This window comes from Crinia signifera, chromosome 19 (assembly GCF_055691185.1).
Source record: "Crinia signifera chromosome 19, ASM5569118v1, whole genome shotgun sequence".
Classification (NCBI taxonomy): Eukaryota; Metazoa; Chordata; class Amphibia; order Anura; family Myobatrachidae; genus Crinia; species Crinia signifera.
This window is the reverse complement of record NC_139226.1, coordinates 18,892,194-18,913,516: the sequence shown is the minus strand read 5'-3', so window position 1 is coordinate 18,913,516 and position 21,323 is coordinate 18,892,194. Positions and strand designations below refer to the sequence as shown.

At 45.9% G+C, this 21,323-nt stretch overlaps 1 protein-coding gene across 2 annotated transcripts in view; it reads right to left on the bottom strand.

Annotated features, from left to right (window-relative positions):
• The window catches only part of LOC146042216 (Schwann cell myelin protein-like), a 34,878-nt gene extending 14,181 nt beyond the window's left edge, over window positions 1–20,697 (bottom strand). For both annotated transcript variants that reach the window (XR_014463797.1, XM_083162139.1), the window contains exons 1-5: window positions 20,589–20,697; window positions 16,169–16,270; window positions 15,728–16,087; window positions 12,793–13,083; window positions 10,902–11,147 (exon numbers count right to left, since the gene is read on the bottom strand). Coding sequence is in view for 1 of the 2 variants with exons in the window: in XM_083162139.1 (XP_083018265.1) it covers window positions 10,902–11,147; window positions 12,793–13,083; window positions 15,728–16,087; window positions 16,169–16,211 (940 nt within the window). In the remaining variant the exon portion in view is untranslated. The remainder of the gene's footprint in view (window positions 1–10,901; window positions 11,148–12,792; window positions 13,084–15,727; window positions 16,088–16,168; window positions 16,271–20,588) is intronic.
• Window positions 20,698–21,323: the final 626 nt, after the last annotated feature.

Below are 21,323 nucleotides of genomic sequence, written 5' to 3'. Positions count from 1 at the left end.
CGAATAACATTTCAAAATTCTATACTTTTCGATGGGAAACATTTGGATGCAATTTTGTATGTGCAATTATTGGTAAATGTAAAAAAAGTGTGATTCTGTCCCTAACTGCACCCTATTACATTTTCCATTGTAAGAAACATGCGATTTTTAGTAAAAAATATATATATATATATATATAATTTAGGAATTGGGTAAGTATGTGTGTGTAAGTGTGTATGAGTGATTGTAAAGATTTTGCTTTCACGGTGGGTGTTTTTTTGTCTTTAATATTTGTTTTACTGTGGAACTACAAGTACAGGTGGGCACTTGAATGCCCCATAAGAAGGCACTTGTGGTTCTCCAAGTACTAGCATGTTGGGAAGGCTTGCTGGGAGTTGTAGTTCCACAGTTAAGCACAATATTAGTTCTACCCTTTCCGCATCTCCCTTTCATGTTGCTTCTCTGAAGATCACCTATTTAGGCTTCCAAAATCCTTCTAACCTTTCCAAATTGTATGAAATGAATTTCTCTCTGCTTATAGCTGAACCATACACTACGCTAGATCATTTGAAACTTCTCCCCTTTTCCTATTGGGTGGAGTTGCCGTGCTAAACAGTATAAATTTCCCTTAAAATTTCTTTCTATTGCAGATGCTCCAAACATGCTTAACGAAGCATGATATTGTATTCCTTTACAAAATAAGGACTCATTTTGTTTGGCAATTTAAATTCTTGAGTCCCTCACTTCTCTTCATACTCTTTTTATCTTCTTCAGATATATTCAAGACATCTCATTTTACACACACTGTATTGCAGGGTACACACCACGACGACCTGCTCACGATGCACATCGTGAGCGGGTCGTCAGTGTCTCGTCCGACCCGCTCACGATGTGCACCGTGAGCGGGTCCGGTCCGATGGCGACCCGCACCCGGCTGTATGGTCGTCATTTAGATCCTACCTGCAGCAGGTAGGATCTCAATAACAACCGACCGACCCGCGGGACCGCACATCGGATCTGTATCGGTCCACACCAGGACAGAAAAGGGCCCAATCACCACACAATCTACATCCAATTGGTCGGAATTGGATCTAGATTGAGGGGATCGGGCCCTAGTCATCCTGGTGTGTACCCAGCATATCTCTCCTTAGACAAGACAATATTCCTCCTTTATCCCCAAATGCACTTATTCACAACAAACCCTCAATTATCCCGCACCATGTGATGAACAATATTATGTTCCATTATATCCACAAGTCATGTGTAACTCTCAATAAAAAACCAAGAAGGAAACCCTTAGTGACTTACTGAGGGTAACTCCTCTTTTCCTATTTCACTATCCAACTTTAAGGTCTTAATATAACTTATAAAGTGTTTGATCTGGGAGTTGTAATACTGTATATCAATTTTCAGACCATCGTTAATAAATGTACATCATTAATTTCTTCTTTTGATTCTGCACTTCCCCTTCTCCTGATTCTGAACCAATTGACAAAGTGCTAAAATTCCATGAGCGCACCCCTTTTAAGTCGAAATTTTTATATTCAGAACTTATTACAATTTCATCCAAGAATCATTGGGAGGGGTTGGGTTCAATGACAAAAGGATGTACCTTGGTTGTCTTATTTTGACAGGTCAGCCACAACTCATGACTTAGAGAGCGGAGTTCAATATAGAGTCCTTTGACCTGGAAACTAAGACCCAAACTTTCAAACATTTTTAAAATACAGAATGGTATTTCGAGGGTTTTATCCGATTTTGCTGGCCCTATTTAATTATATTGCTGTTTACATCTTTACCATTTAATGTTTAATGCTCATCTGTTGACCACTCTCTTTAGTTCGAGTGCAAAGGTCCTGTCCTCCATTACCCAACCTTAACCCCCATCCCTTCCCTTCTTTCTATTTTTTCCCTTTTGTGAAACCCCGCCAGCTGTTAATTGTTTTTATTTTATTATTTTTTAAGTATTCAAACAGATACTATTTGTTATGTTATTTAGTGGTGTCAGTCACAGCTATTTTCCAGATATTAGTGTATTTTATTCATTTAAGTCTTTCCAATGCCTATACTGGTGAGCAGATTTTCATTTCTTTCATCTCCACCTCTTCTCCCTACTTCTTTATAACAGTCGTTATACCAATAAACAGCTGAGTTGACTGTTCTAATATAGATTTATGTGATATAGGTCAGATTTCCCGCTTGATGCATGGATTCATGTCGATACTGAATATATTTGTAATATGACTGTCTGTGACACCACCCATTACATTTACTATTATCTGTGTATTTCTATTATCCTGTGTATTTTCTTGAAAAATCGAATGCAACACCTATTGGAAAAAAAAAGGCAGACCCCAAATGGGTGATTGCCTCATACTGTTAGGATCCGCCTCCAGCGGAATCTGTGTTATGCGCAGATTCACATATTCTGTGTGTAGTTTCATGTCCTCCCTGGGTTTATCTCAGCCTGTGTGTGTGTGTACTCGCTAGTGGCATCCAGTGGTCAGCCTGGGCCATTGCAGGTTACTTTCAGTACTGTGTGTTCTGGACTCAGGTGTCTTGATTAGGCTCCTAGCCTGCAGTGCACACCTTTAGGCAATGTGTAATCAGCACCACATTGTGCTCTCTATATAAACCCTCTGGTTATTCAGGCCCATGCCGGTTATAGCTTTTGTACCTCAGGGTCTCAAGTGTTCCTGGTTCCTGTTCCCTGTCATCCTGCATCCTGTCGTTGATTCCCAGCTGTGTCCTCCGTTCAGTCTCCTGTCCTCCCGGTGTCCGTGTGTCGTCCTTTATCCGTCTCCCGGTCCCTGCAGCTCCTGTTGGTCTTTGTGGGATTCCTTCTCCAGCGTGGTGCTTCCTTCGGCTGGTTCCCTGCCTTGTCCGCAGCATCTCAGCTCCAGCTAAGTTGATATCCCTCGTGTTCAGATATGTTGGGAGCTTCCCCCTCTTTGTCTCCTTACTAATCATTTGCTTATTGTGTCAGCGTATAGTGTATTGTTACACCTGTCAGCAGTACTCATTGTGTCAGCATATAGTGTATTGTTACACCCGTCAGCAGTTCTTAGTGTGTCAGCATATCGTGTATTGTTACACCCGTCAGCAGTTCTTAGTGTGTCAGCATACTGTGTATGGTTACACCTGTTAAGCATTAGCACAGCGGGTTCCTGTTTAGAGTGCTATCCACTGGCACCCCTCTCCGCAGGGCAGGGTGGTCCTCGCCTCTTTGTTTGTAGATAGGTTTCCCCTTGTTCATCACTGGCCTTGGCGTGTGTGTTGTCCTTAACATAAGACCAGGTGGCATCGAGGTGGGAGCCTGACTAACGGGCTCCCACGAACGCGGCTATTATTGGTGAAGCCTAGCACCCCGCACACACACGTCAACTCCATCTGAGTACAACGGAGTCAGGTTGGCGAGGCTGCCCTGGTCCTGTCACTATCTCCTTCCAGCCAGTGTCACGTGGTGTCTCGCCAGACAGCGTGGCACAGGAGATCCTAACATTATAACCGGCCATAACAGATAACTCTGGAGCTGAGTTCTGCCCTCTCAGTCCTGCAGTTTTCCTGTCTTGTCACAGTATCTGTTTTGTCACTGTCCTTGTCGAGCCACTTTTTGTCGTGTCATTGTTTGTTGTGTCTGATCTGTAACCTTGCACGGCTATATCATGCAGGCCATGCAAGAAACTTTAGCGGCTCTAAATATGTCATTTTCTGCCTTTAAACCTGGGCAGTTAGAGGTTTTGCAGCAGTCCTTACTGCAGTTGCAAAAACTCCTCAGAAATTTTTCTGATCCTCCCAGAGGTCACAGGGGTTCATTCAGCCCCTAATGGGACCCTGCCTAAGGAGGTATTAGGCAGCAAGTCCTCAGACCCAGAGGTTCAGGTAATGCATAGAAGTGTTCTACGGCCGAAGCTCCCATCGGAGGAGCGTCAGCGGCGTAGAGACTTTAATCTATGCTTATACTGTGGAGATTCAGGCCACTTTGTGCAAACTTGTGTTTTGCGCAACTCCAGTGGTGGCAACAGGGTGTTTCCTCTGGCCAAGTCGGGGCAGGTTGTCAGATCTATGCCTGTCTACACTGTGGCAGAGGAGTGCTCTGAGTCTCCCAGTAAAAGCGCTCTGATTAATACGGTTGGTCCAAGTGCTGGGAGTCCCCATTTTGGGTTTAATAATCTGCAGAGGAGGTGCTCCCCGCATGATGGGATTTCTGTTCATATTAAGTCAGAGTTGCAAACCCTTAAGGGGAAAACCCAGGTGATTGACTCAGATGCCGGGGGCCCGCCGAGCCAGTCCGATGCCGGGGGCCCGCCGAGCCAGTCCGATGCCGGGGGCCCGCCGAGTCAGTCCGATGCTGGGGGCCCGCCGAGTCAGCCTGATGCCGGGGGCCCGCCGAGCCGGTCTGATGCCGGGGGCCCGCCGAGCCGGTCTGATGCCGGGGGCCCGCCGAGCCGGTCTGATGCCGGGGGCCCGCCGAGCCGGTCAGACGCCGGGGGCCCGCCGAGCCGGTCAGACGCCGGGGGCCCGGAGGCCGCAGCCCCGAGTGGGGGCCCGGAGGCCGCAGCCCCGAGTGGGGGCCCGGAGGCCGCAGCCCCGAGTGGGGTTCCGAAGTGCGCAGCCCCGAGTGGGGTTCCGAAGTGCGCAGCCCCGAGTGGGGTTCCGAAGTGCGCAGCCCCGAGTGGGGTTCCGAAGTGCGCAGCCCCGAGTGGGGTTCCGAAGTGCGCAGCCCCGAGTGGGGTTCCGAAGTGCGCAGCCCCGAGTGGGGTTCCGAAGTGCGCAGCCCCGAGTGGGGTTCCGAAGTGCGCAGCCCCGAGTGGGGTTCAAGTTGGTGTTGCCCCAGAAGGGGTTCAAGTTGGTGTTGCCCCAGAAGGGGTTCAAGTTGGTGTTGCCCCAGAAGGGGTTCAAGCCGGTGTCGCCCCAGAGGGGGTTCAAGCCGGTGTCGCCCCAGAGGGGGTTCAAGCCGGTGTCGCCCCAGAGGGGGTTCAAGCCGGTGTCGCCCCAGAGGGGGTTCAAGCCTGTGTCGCCCCAGAGGGGGTTCAAGCCTGTGTCGCCCCAGAGGGGGTTCAAGCCTGTGTCGCCCCAGAGGGGGTTCAAGCCTGTGTCGCCCCAGAGGGGGTTCAAGCCTGTGTCTCCCCAGAGGGGGACTCTGTCCATCTAGTCCCTAAGAGGGATTCTGATTGTCTTGTCTCTGAGCAGAGTTCCAGCCATGTCGGTAACATGGAGGAACCATCTGTTGGTCTTTTTGTTGTTGCCCAGCCAGAGTTTCACTATAGTGCTGCCCACTTAGAAGTGCGTCACAATGGTGATCAGCCAGAGACTCATCATAGTGCTGCCCAACCAGAAAGACCATCAGACTTGGAAGAGGTCATAACCTCTAAGGGGGTCCCTAAAGTCTCAGCCTCAAGGGCCATAATTCCAGCTATACAGTCCAGTCAGTTAGCTGATAATGAAGTTACTGTTGATGCTTTGAACGATATCTCTACATCTATAGTTTTTGATGGGGACCTAACCCAATTTGTTGCGCTCACTAACCATTTTGTCACTATTTTGGAGTCCAGACCATTTTTAGGTATCACTTCAGATAATGTGGTGCTCTATTTAATTTACTGCTTCAGAGGTGAACCTTTCGAATGGGCATGCAAATTTTTTCAATCTGAGGATCCCATTCTTAAGAATCTCCCGGCATTCAGTGATGCTGTGGTGAAAAAATTTGGTCCCAATAAAAGTGGTTCAGATGCCTCTGGGCCGACCATCTTGTCTGCAGAGACTCCATCATGTTTAAGAGAGTCAATACAAAGGGCTCAGCCCATAGCTATTACCACTGGGTGTGCCTTTTTGTCTCCCTCTTACAGAGATCTTCCTGAATTATTACCACCTAGAGCGCTGGTATCTAGGTTTGATGCTTTCTCAGATTCAGACTCAGAATTTGTGTCTGAGATTGATGGTTATCCGTTGTATACAGGCCCTATGGTTTATGAAGAAGCCTGTTTAAAACCAGGGACATCTTCTCGTACCAAACATTCTAAGAGAAGGAAAAAGAAGTATATGCACTGACCTTTTGTTTTGTCCTGTTTGTCATATTTGTTGTCTGGTCATGTTGTGTCCGAAGGCCACCTTTAAGAGGGGGGCACTGTTACAAGCTGCAGCCACAGCTTGTTCCTGTTTGTTTTTACCCGCTTGCCAGGGTTTTGGAGAACCTGGTATCGGGGTCCCTTGACCCCTCTTCAAGGGGGGGGTACTGTTAGGATCCGCCTCCAGCGGAATCTGTGTTATGCGCAGATTCACATATTCTGTGTGTAGTTTCATGTCCTCCCTGGGTTTATCTCAGCCTGTGTGTGTGTGTACTCGCTAGTGGCATCCAGTGGTCAGCCTGGGCCATTGCAGGTTACTTTCAGTACTGTGTGTTCTGGACTCAGGTGTCTTGATTAGGCTCCTAGCCTGCAGTGCACACCTTTAGGCAATGTGTAATCAGCACCACATTGTGCTCTCTATATAAACCCTCTGGTTATTCAGGCCCATGCCGGTTATAGCTTTTGTACCTCAGGGTCTCAAGTGTTCCTGGTTCCTGTTCCCTGTCATCCTGCATCCTGTCGTTGATTCCCAGCTGTGTCCTCCGTTCAGTCTCCTGTCCTCCCGGTGTCCGTGTGTCGTCCTTTATCCGTCTCCCGGTCCCTGCAGCTCCTGTTGGTCTTTGTGGGATTCCTTCTCCAGCGTGGTGCTTCCTTCGGCTGGTTCCCTGCCTTGTCCGCAGCATCTCAGCTCCAGCTAAGTTGATATCCCTCGTGTTCAGATAAGTTGGGAGCTTCCCCCTCTTTGTCTCCTTACTAATCATTTGCTTATTGTGTCAGCGTATAGTGTATTGTTACACCTGTCAGCAGTACTCATTGTGTCAGCATATAGTGTATTGTTACACCCGTCAGCAGTTCTTAGTGTGTCAGCATATCGTGTATTGTTACACCCGTCAGCAGTTCTTAGTGTGTCAGCATACTGTGTATGGTTACACCTGTTAAGCATTAGCACAGCGGGTTCCTGTTTAGAGTGCTATCCACTGGCACCCCTCTCCGCAGGGCAGGGTGGTCCTCGCCTCTTTGTTTGTAGATAGGTTTCCCCTTGTTCATCACTGGCCTTGGCGTGTGTGTTGTCCTTAACATAAGACCAGGTGGCATCGAGGTGGGAGCCTGACTAACGGGCTCCCACGAACGCGGCTATTATTGGTGAAGCCTAGCACCCCGCACACACACGTCAACTCCATCTGAGTACAACGGAGTCAGGTTGGCGAGGCTGCCCTGGTCCTGTCACTATCTCCTTCCAGCCAGTGTCACGTGGTGTCTCGCCAGACAGCGTGGCACAGGAGATCCTAACACATACAACTGATACAATATGCTGGCTCCTGGCAATCTACACCCTTTAACCTGGTAAAACAAAACCACAAGAGGGGGCACACTTACTCAGTGGCATCTTCGGCAGTTAAGGAAGAGAACGAGTGCCAGTGAGCAAGAGACCAAGCCCAGGATTTGCAAATGCCCATATCAAACTTGCCTTAAGGATACAGTATTTTCTACTTTTGTAATCAACATTGGTAGCGACACCAACATATATGAAGAGGGGACTATATCGCCAATAGGGGTAACAACAACCAATTTGTTTGTTAAAATATAAGTGTCACACTATACTGAAGACACCTACTTTCACACACTGCGAGCATATAAATAATCACACCCACCAGTAACTAAAAATATGAATCACTAAATATAGTTACAATTCTGCTTCACTGTAATTAACCAGCAAGAGAAACAATCAGAGCTGCATATTAAACAATTTAAGGACACAGAAAATTTCAACATAGCAATAAACCACAGTAATAGTATTATACCCCTTTTACACCACCGCAAAACCCCGGGTCTTCGGCGGGTTAGACCCGGGTCAGCAGGGGTGAAAATGGGACACGCCGTATCCCTTTACACGGGACTTCTACCCAGTTCCTGACCTGTGTAGAACATGGCCAGGACCTGGATAGAAGGCGGTGTAAATGGGTACGTCGGGTCATACAAACCGGCTCCCATTTACATCAATGGGGGATGTACAACCTGCGGACCGCAGCGTCCGCACGTTGGACAGGGGGCACACACAGCCTGTGCTGCTGTCTACTATACTCTGCAGACAGCAACAGTGGCAGCGGAGGAGGTGAATGGATGCCTGTGTGCGGCATCCATTCACCTCCCAGACTAGGGCTGGGGGGTGCACAAGGGCTGGGGCAGCCCAGCAGATTACCTTAGTGCTGGGCTTGACCCCAGCGCAGTGCTCTGGGTCCCGGCGGTGGCAATTGGAGATGACGTCATCTCCAAGCGGCCGGGAGGGATGCGGCGGTGGTGTAGATGGGAGCAAACGCCGGGTCGCACCTGGCTTGAAGTGGGGATCAAAAACCCGGGTGCGATCCGGGTTTTTTTGGTATAAAAGGGGTATTTCCAGTCACAATCCTTCAGTGACATATTGTGAAATAAAATAAGGCTACAAACAGGTTCTGCATTTTCATGCTAATAACACTCTTTAATTTACAATTAGATCACGAAGTTCATGTTATATGTTATGTGTTGTATCTATATGTGATTATAACCTCTTACTTAACCTTATAACCCTCCTTTTTTGATCCCACAAAAACTAAAATGGATCCTTTTAAAAACACCTAATAAAAGTTAAATATTAAAGTTAATGATTGGTGTGAATACAGCTGTACAATTTCTTTCTCTTCTTATCTCTATGCAATTAATATTGCCTAGGACTAACACACCAGGACAGACCTACTGTGTAACACCCCCCCCCCCACACACACACTACCAAATAGAACAGATGGTGTTCACCGGCGCCGTACCCCCATATACATAGGTAGGTAAAATGTGTAGCCCTTAGGCATGGAAACCACTTAAAGCAAACTCTTCAAAAGCCGTCTATTCATTGATCTGGTCGATAGATTCATACACTGACAGGTCAGTTGTCAGTTAAAGGCCCTACAGGCACACAAAAGGTTTCTTTATTCTTCTATATTCCCCACAACAGTTAATGGCCGCCCATTGGGAAGGAACCAAAATATACCTTTCCATGAAAATAGGGAGCTATCCCTAGGTTAGTGTTGTACATACAGGGGTTACCACTCATGTGATACAGATCCCAATGGGCCATTAATTGTTGTGGGGAATATAGAAGAATAAAGAAACCTTTTGTGTGCCTATTGGGCACTTATAGCAGGTCAGTGAGGTTTTTGCCTTATTTACTGAGGAGTGTGACCGATACATACATAACACTGGAGCAGACTTATGGGAGAAGATTGAGGATATTATCCCTGGAAAAAGATGGTTGCTCCTTCTGAGAGCTAGAAAAATACCTGCACAATTAAATTATTTTCTTAAATATAAGAAAGATTAGAGTCCCCAAATGAAATTTCTGATCAGTTGTTGGGGTGCAGTTCTGATGTGGGGGTGCAGTTCTGATCAGTTGTGACCCCATATACATATCTATGTATATGGGGGCACAGCGCCGTGAACACCATCTGTTCTATTTGTATTGCTTTGAATATGGTTATCCTAGGTGTTTCACAGGCGGCAATATATTTGGGCTCGGTCAATATCCTGTTATTTTGTTAATTTGTCCCCCACACTGCCGTATATATCAACCACCAAGCTCATATGGCCATCCAAAAGCAGTAGTGAAAATCAGGAGGCACAAATCACACTACTACCAGATCACCACCGCAAGCCTCAGCCTGCAATGCACAGGACCTACTAAGCAGAAAATTTGCTGTGTTCTCATTGTGTACATCTGCGATCAAAGCTCTAGACCAGTGGTTCCCAACCCTGGTCCTCAAGTACCCCAACAGTGCATGTTTTCCAGGTCACCTGGGAGGTGCCCTCATTATTCAGACACATTTTAAAAGATCCACAGGTGGAGCTAATTATTTTGCCTGTGATTCTGTGTGGAGACCTGGAAAATGTGCACTGTTGGGGGTTCTTGAGGACCAGGGTGGGGAACCACTGCTCTAGACCAGTGGTTCTCAAACTGTGGGTCCTGACCCCAAAGTGTTACCTGGCCTTCTCAGCATTAGGTCACTACTCCATGTTGCTGACCATCCGGCTCCTGACTTTTCTAATCTTAGTCAGTGATTCAAGAAGTCTGAACATTCTGATATTTTAGACTCCTCCCATCACTCTGTGCCTCCACAATGCTGCCATGTATGTGCTGTCTGCTGCCTACACATGTGATGTGATGGGTTATGGTATATCAGACTCCTCCCATCACTCTGTGCCCCCAAAATGCTGCCATGTATGTGCTGTCTGCTGACTACACGTGTTATGTGATGGGTTATGGTATATTAGACTCCTCCCATCACTCTGTGCCTCCACAATGCTGCCATGTATGTACTGTCTACTGACTACACATGTGATGGGTTATGGTATATGAGACTCCTCCCATCACTCTGTGCCTCCACAATGCTGCTATGTATGTGCTGTCTGCTGACTACACATGTGATGTGATGACCTTCTGCAGTAACTTGCTGGGGTCCTGTAATTATTTTTATTGTCTGATGGGGTCCCAGAGCAAATTAGTTTGAGGACCCTTGCTCTAGAGGAACATCGTGACCATCAGTAGCAATGCTCATCTGTGACTGCTACCTAAATAAGTCTGACTTAATGCAGGATTATGGTTCTTCTGGGTATTGCAAGGCCAAAAAGTCATTGGCCTCACCAAGCCAGGGAAATGGGGGTGGCGCCCCCCCATTTTCATACAACAAATGCTGGCCGTTCCCATCTTTTCCAGTTAATACCTCTGCCTGTCAATCAGGCAGAGGCGATAGCAATTTTGAAATGGAATCACATCACAAAATTTATTGAGAAACTGCTTTTTTGGATCACTTCTGCTCCTGGAATACTGACCTTCAAGGTGGACCTCTTCAGAGGGAGAACTTCCAGCTCTGTTGTGTGCAATACAAGAGTAGATTCCATTATTCTCCTCAGTGCTGTTTACCAGCAGGGTCTGTCCCTTTTCATTTGTTAGCAAAGATTTATTCTTCATCCAGCTGTAGTGAGTCCTGTACGGTCTGCTCTCCCGGAACTCACACCTCAGCTCGGTGACTCCGTTTCTGGGTTCTGAACGAATAATGTGAACTTTGATAGGAGGATCTACAGAACAGAAGAAAAGAGTTGGCCATCGCAAGGTCCATGGGGGTTTATTCTGGTTGGTTTGCAAAAGCAAACTCCTTCTTTAATGGGCAAAACCATGTGCACTGCAGGTGGGGCAGATGTAACATGTGCAGAGAGTGTTACATTTGGGTGAGTTATTTTTTTTCCGTGCAGGGTAAATACTGGTTGCTTTATTCTTACACTGCAAATTAAATTTCAGTTAGAACACACCCCACCCAAATGTATATCTATCTGCACATGTTACTTCTGCCCCACCTGCAGTGCACATGGTTTTGCTCATTAGAGAGAGATTTTGCTTTTGCAAGCCAACCTGAATTAAGCCCATGGAGTATAGCAGACAAACTGGGTTTAATGTAATAGACTCCAAGTCTGGCGGCTGTTGCTTTAATAATTACTTTATTTATGTATTTATCAATTAATTAACCATGAGCAAAATTAAGGGAGTCACTAATGCCCCTTTCAGATCGCACATACTGTATTTACCGTTTTTTTGCCTTTTTTTTACCGTTTCAAATGGTAATGTGTGCGGTCTGAAAGGTGCTGAGTGATTTTACCGTTTCCAAAAAAAGTTTTTGGGAAACGGTAAATATGGAGGGTCCTACTCATTTCAAACCCATTTATTTTTTGCCTAGAACGGGTCTGAAATGGTATTCTCCTCCTCCCCCGCCCCCCCAGCGCAGGGAAAGGAATGGTCGCGCTGGGGGAAGGGGGTCCCTGCAACTCCGGGGCACTGTGTCCTGCCCTGCCCGGGGTGAGAGCGGGGGCTGCTGCACTGCGCCGAGGAGGTGAGCGGGGACAGGCGGCTCTGGCTGAGGTGCAGGCGGCTGTCTACCTTGTCTCACCAGTTCCGGAGTGGGGCAGCAGCGGAGTGCGGGCAGCGGGAGCACGATGTGGATGTCCCGCTGCCTCTGCGGTAGGGTGGTGGTGGGAGAGACTTTGCTGAGAGACAGTCCGACTTTGGCAGCAGCAGCAGCGCAGGGTGTGCTGATGATGTGAGGGACGGAGAGCAGCCAGCGGTGCAGCTGATGGAGAGTGGGCAGGGGGGCGCATGGTGAGGTGATGCCCCCCATCACCTCATCATGCGCCCCCTTGCCTGCTCTCCATCAGCTGCACCGCTGGCTGCCTGCTCTCTTTCCCTGTCATCATCAGCACACCCTGTGCTGCTGCTGCCTGTGTCTCAGCACCGTCTCTCCGAGCATAGTACGGGGGGGCTTTACCGCTTTTCACTATAGCTTTCACACCGCAAACCTGCTTTAGACTAGGTATTTACATGCGGTGTGAAAGGGGTTAAACTTGTTCTGACCCGTTTCAAAAACCGTTTTAAATACCTGGTCTGAGCAGGTTTTGCGGTGTGATAGCAGCATTATCTGTGAATCCATATTTTATACAGTATGTCATTGTTCCTATATTTATGCAGTCCACCAGCAGTTACATGGACCTGAAAATCCATTGAGGAGGACAAATCCATTAGGTATTTTTATGTTTTTTTTGGAAGGGCTACACCTTCCGGACATCAGCCTATTGATTTTGCTCTGTGCTGTCCTTGGGAGTAGAATGGAAAGTACAATATGAGGACTAGGAACCTATTATCTTAATTATCTTAATCTATCCATAAAACACATACATTTGATCTTCAATTCAGCTTTTTCACAGAATCGTAGTCCATTATGATAGGTGGCTGTGCACTTAATGTTTGTCATATCATCGGTATATGAAGGAATAAAAGTAAGCGCTGATATTTCTCTCCAGTACCCTCCAGATAATAGTACGGAATCTGTTTTGGTCTTTCCAGGCTTGTTCCATTGTAGAAATGGTGGGCTGCTGGCACATGTGTGGTCTGCATAGCAGTGGAAAATTGTGGCTATGCCTTCGGTCATATCTCCATACTGGATAATTACAGGATTTCGTGGGGTATCTAAGAGATTTTAAGATAAATGTTATAATTTTTCATAACAATTATTTGTTGTAAATAACCGTCTTCCATAACCCACTCAATTACCAATTATATGTATTCAGTCGGGTCCCCATCCTGGGCATACTGGCTTACCCCCTGGAATGGCTGGGAGGCTCCTGAATATTGAGACCCCCCTCCCAGATCTCTAGGAAGGTGAGCAAGTCTCCAGTATGCTGTGCAGAGCCCCCAATCCCTCTTCCCTGCTGAGACCAATGCCAGAATTTGCATCTCTGAGGAAGGGATAAAATTACACAAATTTTGTAATTTTAGCCCTGCCTTCTCCCTAGAGAGCAACAAATTACTGCACTTTTTGTTTTGTGGAAAGCGGGCATGGCGTAATCATGCCAGCTTCCCCCTCGGAACCTTGCCACATGCCTAAAATGGGCCTACACCTGCAATCCCCCCAGGGAACTTCATGCTACAGTCTGACACTGACCAGAACTTATACCGGTCAAACTAGTCCCATTCATATCATTAAATACAGTGGATCCACCCGAATGTTGACATTAATAGTCTACAATATGCAGACATTGGTGCTATCCTGGTGAGTATACCCAATGTTTTAAAGGATTAATCATTTAAAAGGTCAGTCTGATTTTGCTTTTTAAAATCATTGTCCAGGATCTTGCAGTTGGGAGATGACTAATACATTTATCCCTTCAGTGGCGTAAGTTCGTCCCAGTTGCCTCTCTGTATAAGGTTTCTTCTTAGGAAGAACAATGGTCTAAAAACCAAATCCATTCCTGCTTATTAGAACATATAGTGGGTTCTAACAAGAAGGATAATGGTGAGAACTCTATGTAGAGCCTACAGGCTAAACTCATATGTGATGGACCCAGAACACCCGACACCACAACTTTTCATGGTGGATTCAATAACTAAGCCTACTAGCCTGGGCATACTTTTCCCTGTGAGCTAATCATCTAAGACCTGGGGTGTCTATTTAACTCATAGCAGTTTGAGCAGCAATATGAATACAAATATAATGTGCTTGTGATGTCCTAATGGGGAGATATTTCATACTGTATCTTCAATGTTCAGCAACCATTCAGGGCAGCCGAGAGGGGGGGGGAGCGGGTACTAATTACCTGGGCCCAGGCTTGCTGGAGGGGCCCCACAGGGGCCCTGGTCCGACCCGTCCCTTCCCCCTCCATCCCTCCCGGGTGGCAACAGCAGCACACACTTCTACAGCATGTGCTGTGCTGACAGCAGGCTCAGCATGAGTATCTCACTGACGGCGTGAGAGGTCATGCTGAGCCTGCTGTCAGCACAGCACATGCTGTAGGTGTGTGCTGCTTCTGAGTTTACAGTTTTTAGTTTTCTTTCATCCTCCTCTAAACATTTTTGGGGCGTGGCCTAAGTGCGGGAGGTGCCCACACCTCCCACACTTAGGCCACGCCCAATTTTTTTTACCGGGGCCCGGCAGTCCTCTCGGCTGCCCTGCAACCATTACTGCTACTTGTCCCAACAGTCTCTGAAGTATTTGTACCAATAGAATAGTTTTGCGCAAACTAATTTAGCTAATATTCAGTTATTTTGTACTTCATCCTTAAGCCTAAGTTTAGCCAGGATTGTATTGTGAATATCTGGAAGTATTTCTGGGCTGTGTTCAGTTCTGGAGACCATATCTCCAGAAGGATATAAATACATTAGAGACTGTACAAAGAAGGGCAACTAAAATGGTGCATGGCCTACATCACAAAACGTACCAGGAAAGACTAAAAGATCTAAATATGTATATGCAGAGAAGGGAAAGGGGGGACATGATAGAAACTTTCAAATGTTTGAAAAACAGGCAATGCTCTAAGACCATAATTATTATAAACTAGCAATATATTTGTCATTGTGATATTATTGTACAGTATATAACTGGTTTTCCCAGACAATGTGATTTAGCCCCCCCCCCCCCCCATATATAAAAAGCTAACGACTCCTCACCTCTATGAGGTGAAATATCAACCAGTGACCACTAGAAGCCACTCGATAGACCAAATGACTCCTTTTTGTGCTAAAATGTTTCATAACAGAAAGTGAAAGCAATTTTTGCAGGGACACTGATCTGTTTCAAACTTGCAGCATATGGGGAGAGGGAGCTGTGAAGACAGAGATTGCAGGTAGGAGCAGATAGGGACTGGGGGTGGGGTGGAGAGTGTGTGGGCTAAAAACTGTCACAGCTCAAAGTGCATGTGCATTGCAGAAGCCGTCACTTTGATGAGCTTTTAACTAGTTCATAAATAATTACTTGGGATTTGTGATAATAAATGTTTACCAATACTAGCCTACCCTGCAGGAATGGTCGGGTCCCACTCCCAGCCCCCAGTGAAGGTGGGTAAGTCTCCCGCATTATCACCACAGTCCCTGCCCCCCCCCCCCCTTCCCTAAGGTATAAAATGCCAAATTTCGTGGGTCCGCGGGGAGGGGTGGGGCTAAATTTATGTGAATTAGTGCGGCTGCCTGTCATGAGGGCGGGGTTTGGTGATGGCAGTCTCGTACTGCCCCAAAACTTAGCCTTGTACCGCCCCCACCCCCACCCCCCCACCCCTTTCACTCCTCTCCGGGCTTCTCCCATAGAGGAGTTTTTAAAAGTTGGCAGGTATGTGTTTACCTGTGGCAACAAGCTCAATACTACTACCCATGATGCTGATCGCGTTCTTCCAGCTTTTTCCTGCTACTCCTGGGTAATAGTGACCTTCATCTTCTATTGTCACCTGGTCTATCCTCAGAGTGCAGCTTCCTCCGGGGACCAATGAGGTCCGGCCTATGTAGTCATTACTTACTGATGAGGATGTTCTGCGGTTATAAATCTCTGTATAATACTGACTATCATATAAATACCACCCAATGCTGGATCTCTCAGACTCCCGGTCAGGTGTATAAGTACAAGGGATCTCCACACAGGAACCAATCAGAGCGGTCATTTTAGTAGGGAACTCCCATCTCTGACACAAGGAACCCGAGTAGAAGCCTGGAAGATACAGATTACATATAATTACTAATTTATCCATTTATATTAAAATACGTATTTGAAAGGGGGAAATGATTTTACCTTGGAAAAGGATGAGAAGAAGAAAAGCCTTTGGGACCCTCATCTTTTTCTTTTAATTTCTAAAACTGGGACCCTGGGTATACTGTAGATACTGTATATATCCTGTAAATGAATGGAAATTAATCTTCAAACAATAAATATAATTTGCACAATAGTCTGGATATTGTAGGAATATACAAGATTTCCATTATCATCCTCCATTTTCTGAAGAGATGGCTACACCTGTAATAATGTCAGGGACTGCGCCGTACACGGCGGAACCATCAGCTAGGCCCATTCTTTGAGCTAGCAAGGTGTGGAGGACATTAGGACCTATCAGTCTGCAACTGACTCATTCTTTACTTTGATTGGATATTATGAGCAGTGACCAGGGCCGGTGTAAAGCTGTGTACACACACTTCGATTTGCTTTAGATTTGATGTTAGATTCGATTTTCTATGAGATCTGGCATTAGATCTTCCCATTCAATTTGGCATTAGATCTGTACTTTTGCATTAGATGTCGAATTCGATTTACATTCAAGGTACATTGTACACATTTGATTTACTGGATCGAATTCCATATTTCCTTTGCTGCACAGTCTATTTTTGTTTTCGATTTTGAGAAAACGGGAGCGCGCATCAAATCGAATTCAGATAAGTGTCCTAAAAACCATTCGATGTGGATTCGATTTTTCTTCTATAAGCAAAATCTAATTGAAAACAGGGAAAAATCGAAGCATGTGTACACAGCTTTCGGCTTCTCAGCACCTAGGCAAAACTCAAGCCTACTGCCGCCCCCCCCCCCCCCCCCCCCCCCCCACTGCCACCAATAACCATTTTCCAACCCCTTAATGCATACTTGATTAACATTCTGGAATAGCAGGGAGCCTCCCAAAATTGAGTGGTCCTCCCAGCCCCCCAGGTAGGTGGGCAAGACTCTTGCTTTCTCTGGAGGGGCCTTCAGCACCCTCCCCTTTGCCACCCACAACAGAGTACAGGAAGAGAGGGAAGCAAAATAGGGAAGTACTGTATGCCTCAAGAGAAAGTATAGAGGTCTTAGAGGTTCCAGAGCAACTGCCTGCATTAAGTACAACAAGGATCCTCACAGACATCCTTTATTTTTTGATAGGCAGACTTGGTGGTGCCCCCCTAGATCCTGGCTCTGCCTATTGGTAGAGCCGGCCCTGGCAGTGACCCAACAGCCGCTACATTCAAGGATGAGCCTCCTACGGGGACAATTATTGATTTGAACAACAACCTGAATTAGGATCCAAAATGCACAGTATTGTATATTGTTCAATCATTATAGATAGCTGGAGTATATTAAGAGACAAGGGGGTCTGGGTGCAGATTCGATTTGAGCCCCTTCCTCTCTATTTCCAGCAGCATAATCTCTGTGTCACTGTGATCAACTGTACCGGTAGTATACTCTAGAACGGTGAAAGGTTCTAGTATTCATGCATGAGGCCATTTTCCTGGTGATTCTACCACCAAATGCTGTTGAAATTTCCACTGCTGAGACACATTTGGCTACATTGCATTTTCAGTAGCTACTTACCATAGCACATGCACAATGTGAATGCTATGCCATGCTGGGATGTGTAGTTTAACAACAGCTGGGGAGTCAAGGTTAGCCATCACTGCAGTAGGGTGTGGTGGGAGTATAAAATTGTCTGCTGAGCGTAGTGAGGAATCGTGCCCAAGCTTGACGAGCGCAGTGAGCCATGCAAGGGGACGTGGTGCTACGTTTCAGTGTCCTGTGTCGACATTCGGGTCAAAAAACAGTGAAAAACCCCATGTCGACCTTTTGACTGTCAACCTTGCCCATATCGACCTAATGCTTGTGTCGACCTAATGAAATGTCAACCAACACCCATGTCGACCTTTCTACATGTCGACCTATGGTGTCGGCTCATTGCATGTCGACCTAACTGGCGGCGACCAATTGAACCATACCCCAACATTCGGTAATAACAGTAGAAATAGTAAAAGTGTCCAGCAACTGGTTGTTCCTTCATTGCTCCTCTCCATGAAATCACTGAGATTGTACATACCTTCTTTAAGTTCTGGATCATTAAGCTATATTTGTGAAAACATCATCCACATTCATCCAGTTGTTTTTGTGTGATGACGGAACGAAAAGACAGAGAGAAAAAAAATCTGATTGAAATCTAATTCTCTCTGCACGTTACATCAGCCCCACCTACAGGGCTCATGGTTTTGTCCATTAGAGAGTGATTGTGCTTTTGCAAATGAACTAGATAACCCCCAGTGTCTCATCACCCCAAGGCAGAGACTCCCATCTCCCAGTCTGGCAGCTTTGTCACAAAATTCCCACAGTTGGATTTCAGTATGCTTAGCCTTCTGTGAGGCTAACGTCCCAAAGACCCAAACTGGGCCTAATGGATGGTGATCCCTCCCTTTCTTCAACCATCCAACCCCAGGACCCTATACCAATTTTTATAAATAGCCCAATAGCTCACAATAGAACCAAATCTCCTGGGGTTTTTAAAGCACATATGTCAGAAACATTGGGGAAATATACAGTAACTGCCTTCTCTCACTATACCAGTGTCCCTGTCACAATAGCTATACTGTACATTCAAAAATGATGTTTAAGATTTGGCAGCTTCACTTTCAGGACTGTGATAAATATTTGCATTCAAACAAATAAACAAAAATATTGTTTTATATGTATATATAGTTTTTACATTTGTATCACATACTGTATACTGTAGCTAAATGCTCAATATATACTATAGTCCTGTGCCCAATAATTATATACAGTAGAGGAATGTTGTACAAATGTTACTTAGATGTTGAGTAAATCAATGTAATTTGGAATTTTGCTGAAACAGAGATCAGTGGATACAGCTGTAAATGCATCAGCTTGACATGGACACTGTAGCATAGCACCGCATTGCTTTGGCTGGCACGGTGCCTTGCTGTGATCGGCACACTATTTTATTCTCGCCCAACCCCCTAGTGGATGGTAGGGCATGAAATACTGCCTGTCGGCACATGTCGTCTCGAAAAAATTTGAAAAACCCATGTCATCCTTTTGATTGTTGATTTTCACCATGTCGACCTACTGCGTGTGTCGAACTAATCACCCTGTCGACCTAACCCCATGTCGACATTCATGCATGTCAACTTTATGTATACCAATCAAACTCCAGCTTGTGTCAGGTCTTAAACTGTGTGTACACTATGCTATACCGTTAATGAACCAGCAGGTCCGTTAATACCCCCCTGCAGTCTGAACATGTAGTCAAATCTTTACACATGCTCAGTGGGGGTTCTAGGGGACGTTCAGTGTTTCAGGGCTAGATGGCTTATCCATGAGCACCGCCAATATCGATATCGACTTCAGCGGTGCAGCGGAACATACAGTATAGTGTGTACCCAGTTTAGGGGCATATTTATCACAATCCACATTTTCAATGCAGATGTGACCATTTATTTTTTGCCTAAACTCCCATAGGGAAAACAAATATTCTGCTGTTACAATATAATCAGGGGTTAAAGTAAGGGGGAACAAGGTGGAAATGAGTGCCACCACCTGTAATTGGTGCCAATGAGTGCCACCACGTCCTTTCACAGTAATTCCAACGGAAAACCATGCTCCACCAACAATGGCAATGGAGGATCCAGGTAACATTAATATCACTAATAAGCTGGTGCCACCGCCTCCTCATAATATCCTCTTGGCTACATGGTTTTCCTCCGCCTGTCCTGGTACTCAAGTAGAAATAAGTTCCACCATCTCTTTAGGACCATTTTAAGCTCTGAATATAAATGATGTTAGATGAGTTTCAATAAGAACAGCGTGAAGCAGACTCATCATTTACTCTATCACTACCTGGTTCGGGTCCTCGGTGGAAAGGGATCCAGACAACTTCTCTCTACCCTGGTACAGTAGGTCATATAGCTCCGGAGAAATAACCTCAAAATGCTTCACATTACTGTACTTTGTAAAACCAAATGTACAGTTCAGTGGACGTAGTTCATTTTACACTTGAGAACAATTTAAAGAAGAAGCCTTAGAAACTAAAAAAATGTTCTAATAAAAGCAAGAATATACATTTTTCTAAGTGATCTATATAACTATATTAATAGCTAAAAATAGTTTAGATATTACAATAGGATAAGATCTGTCGGTACTTATGTAATATCTGGACTCCCGTTTTTCTTATGAGACCGCGTCCCCTCGCGGGGCTCGCTGCGCTCACCACGCTTCGGGCACGGTGGCTCGCTGCGCTCGCCACACTATATAAAATCAACTCCATGCGTAGTTGGATAGTAGGGGTATGAAAAAATGGGGTGCATTTAACATGGGAGCCCAGATAATACATAAGTACCGATCTGTCTTCTGTAGTGTTGCTTAATACGTTCCATATTAAATTTCAAATATAAAAATTTCTTGAAGAATTACTTACCAGTCTTCTGTCTGCTCTCAGGAATAATAGGTTTCCGAAACAAGATGTCAGTGAACTGTCCTGCACATTTTGGAGAAGTGAGATGCCCAAGTTACTTCCCAAAATCAGCAACACCCATGTGATTAGATGCTGGAGCGTATTTGCATAACCCATTTTTTTTTTCTATAAACCTCCCATTGTCCAGCATTGTACACCTAATCTCCCTAATTCTTCAGATTCTTCCAGAGGTGCCACTAAGGAGTTTTATTGCAAGGACATTGATTTTGCTGTAGCTGGTCAGAAGTACTTGCTGACAACTCTCATTATCCCTCCTTGTGGGAACTCCTGACAATAGAGAAACGGCAACACATGATCACACACAAAGTCTCCTTATGTGTGCTGGTGTGCACTCATCCATAGCATGCTGCTGCTGATAGTGAGTTATGACTTAGGCAGGGTAAGAAAATGGGTTAGCTTCTGACCCTTATCATCAGTTGATTTTTTTCACACATACTTGCCTACCTTAAGTTCCTCCTCTCTGGAAGAAGACCAGAGAGGAGACTATGTATGCTGCTTTTCTGAGGGCAGGGCTTCTCATCATTAAGCCCCACCCAATTAAGCCCCACTTCATCCTGTAAATGCTGTGATTCATGGCTGTCCGGGGAGGGGTTGGTACTAAATGATGAAATTTGCATCATTTTAGCCCTGCACCCTCCCAAAAGAGGTATTTGACCGTCAGAGGGAGGGGGTGCTGAG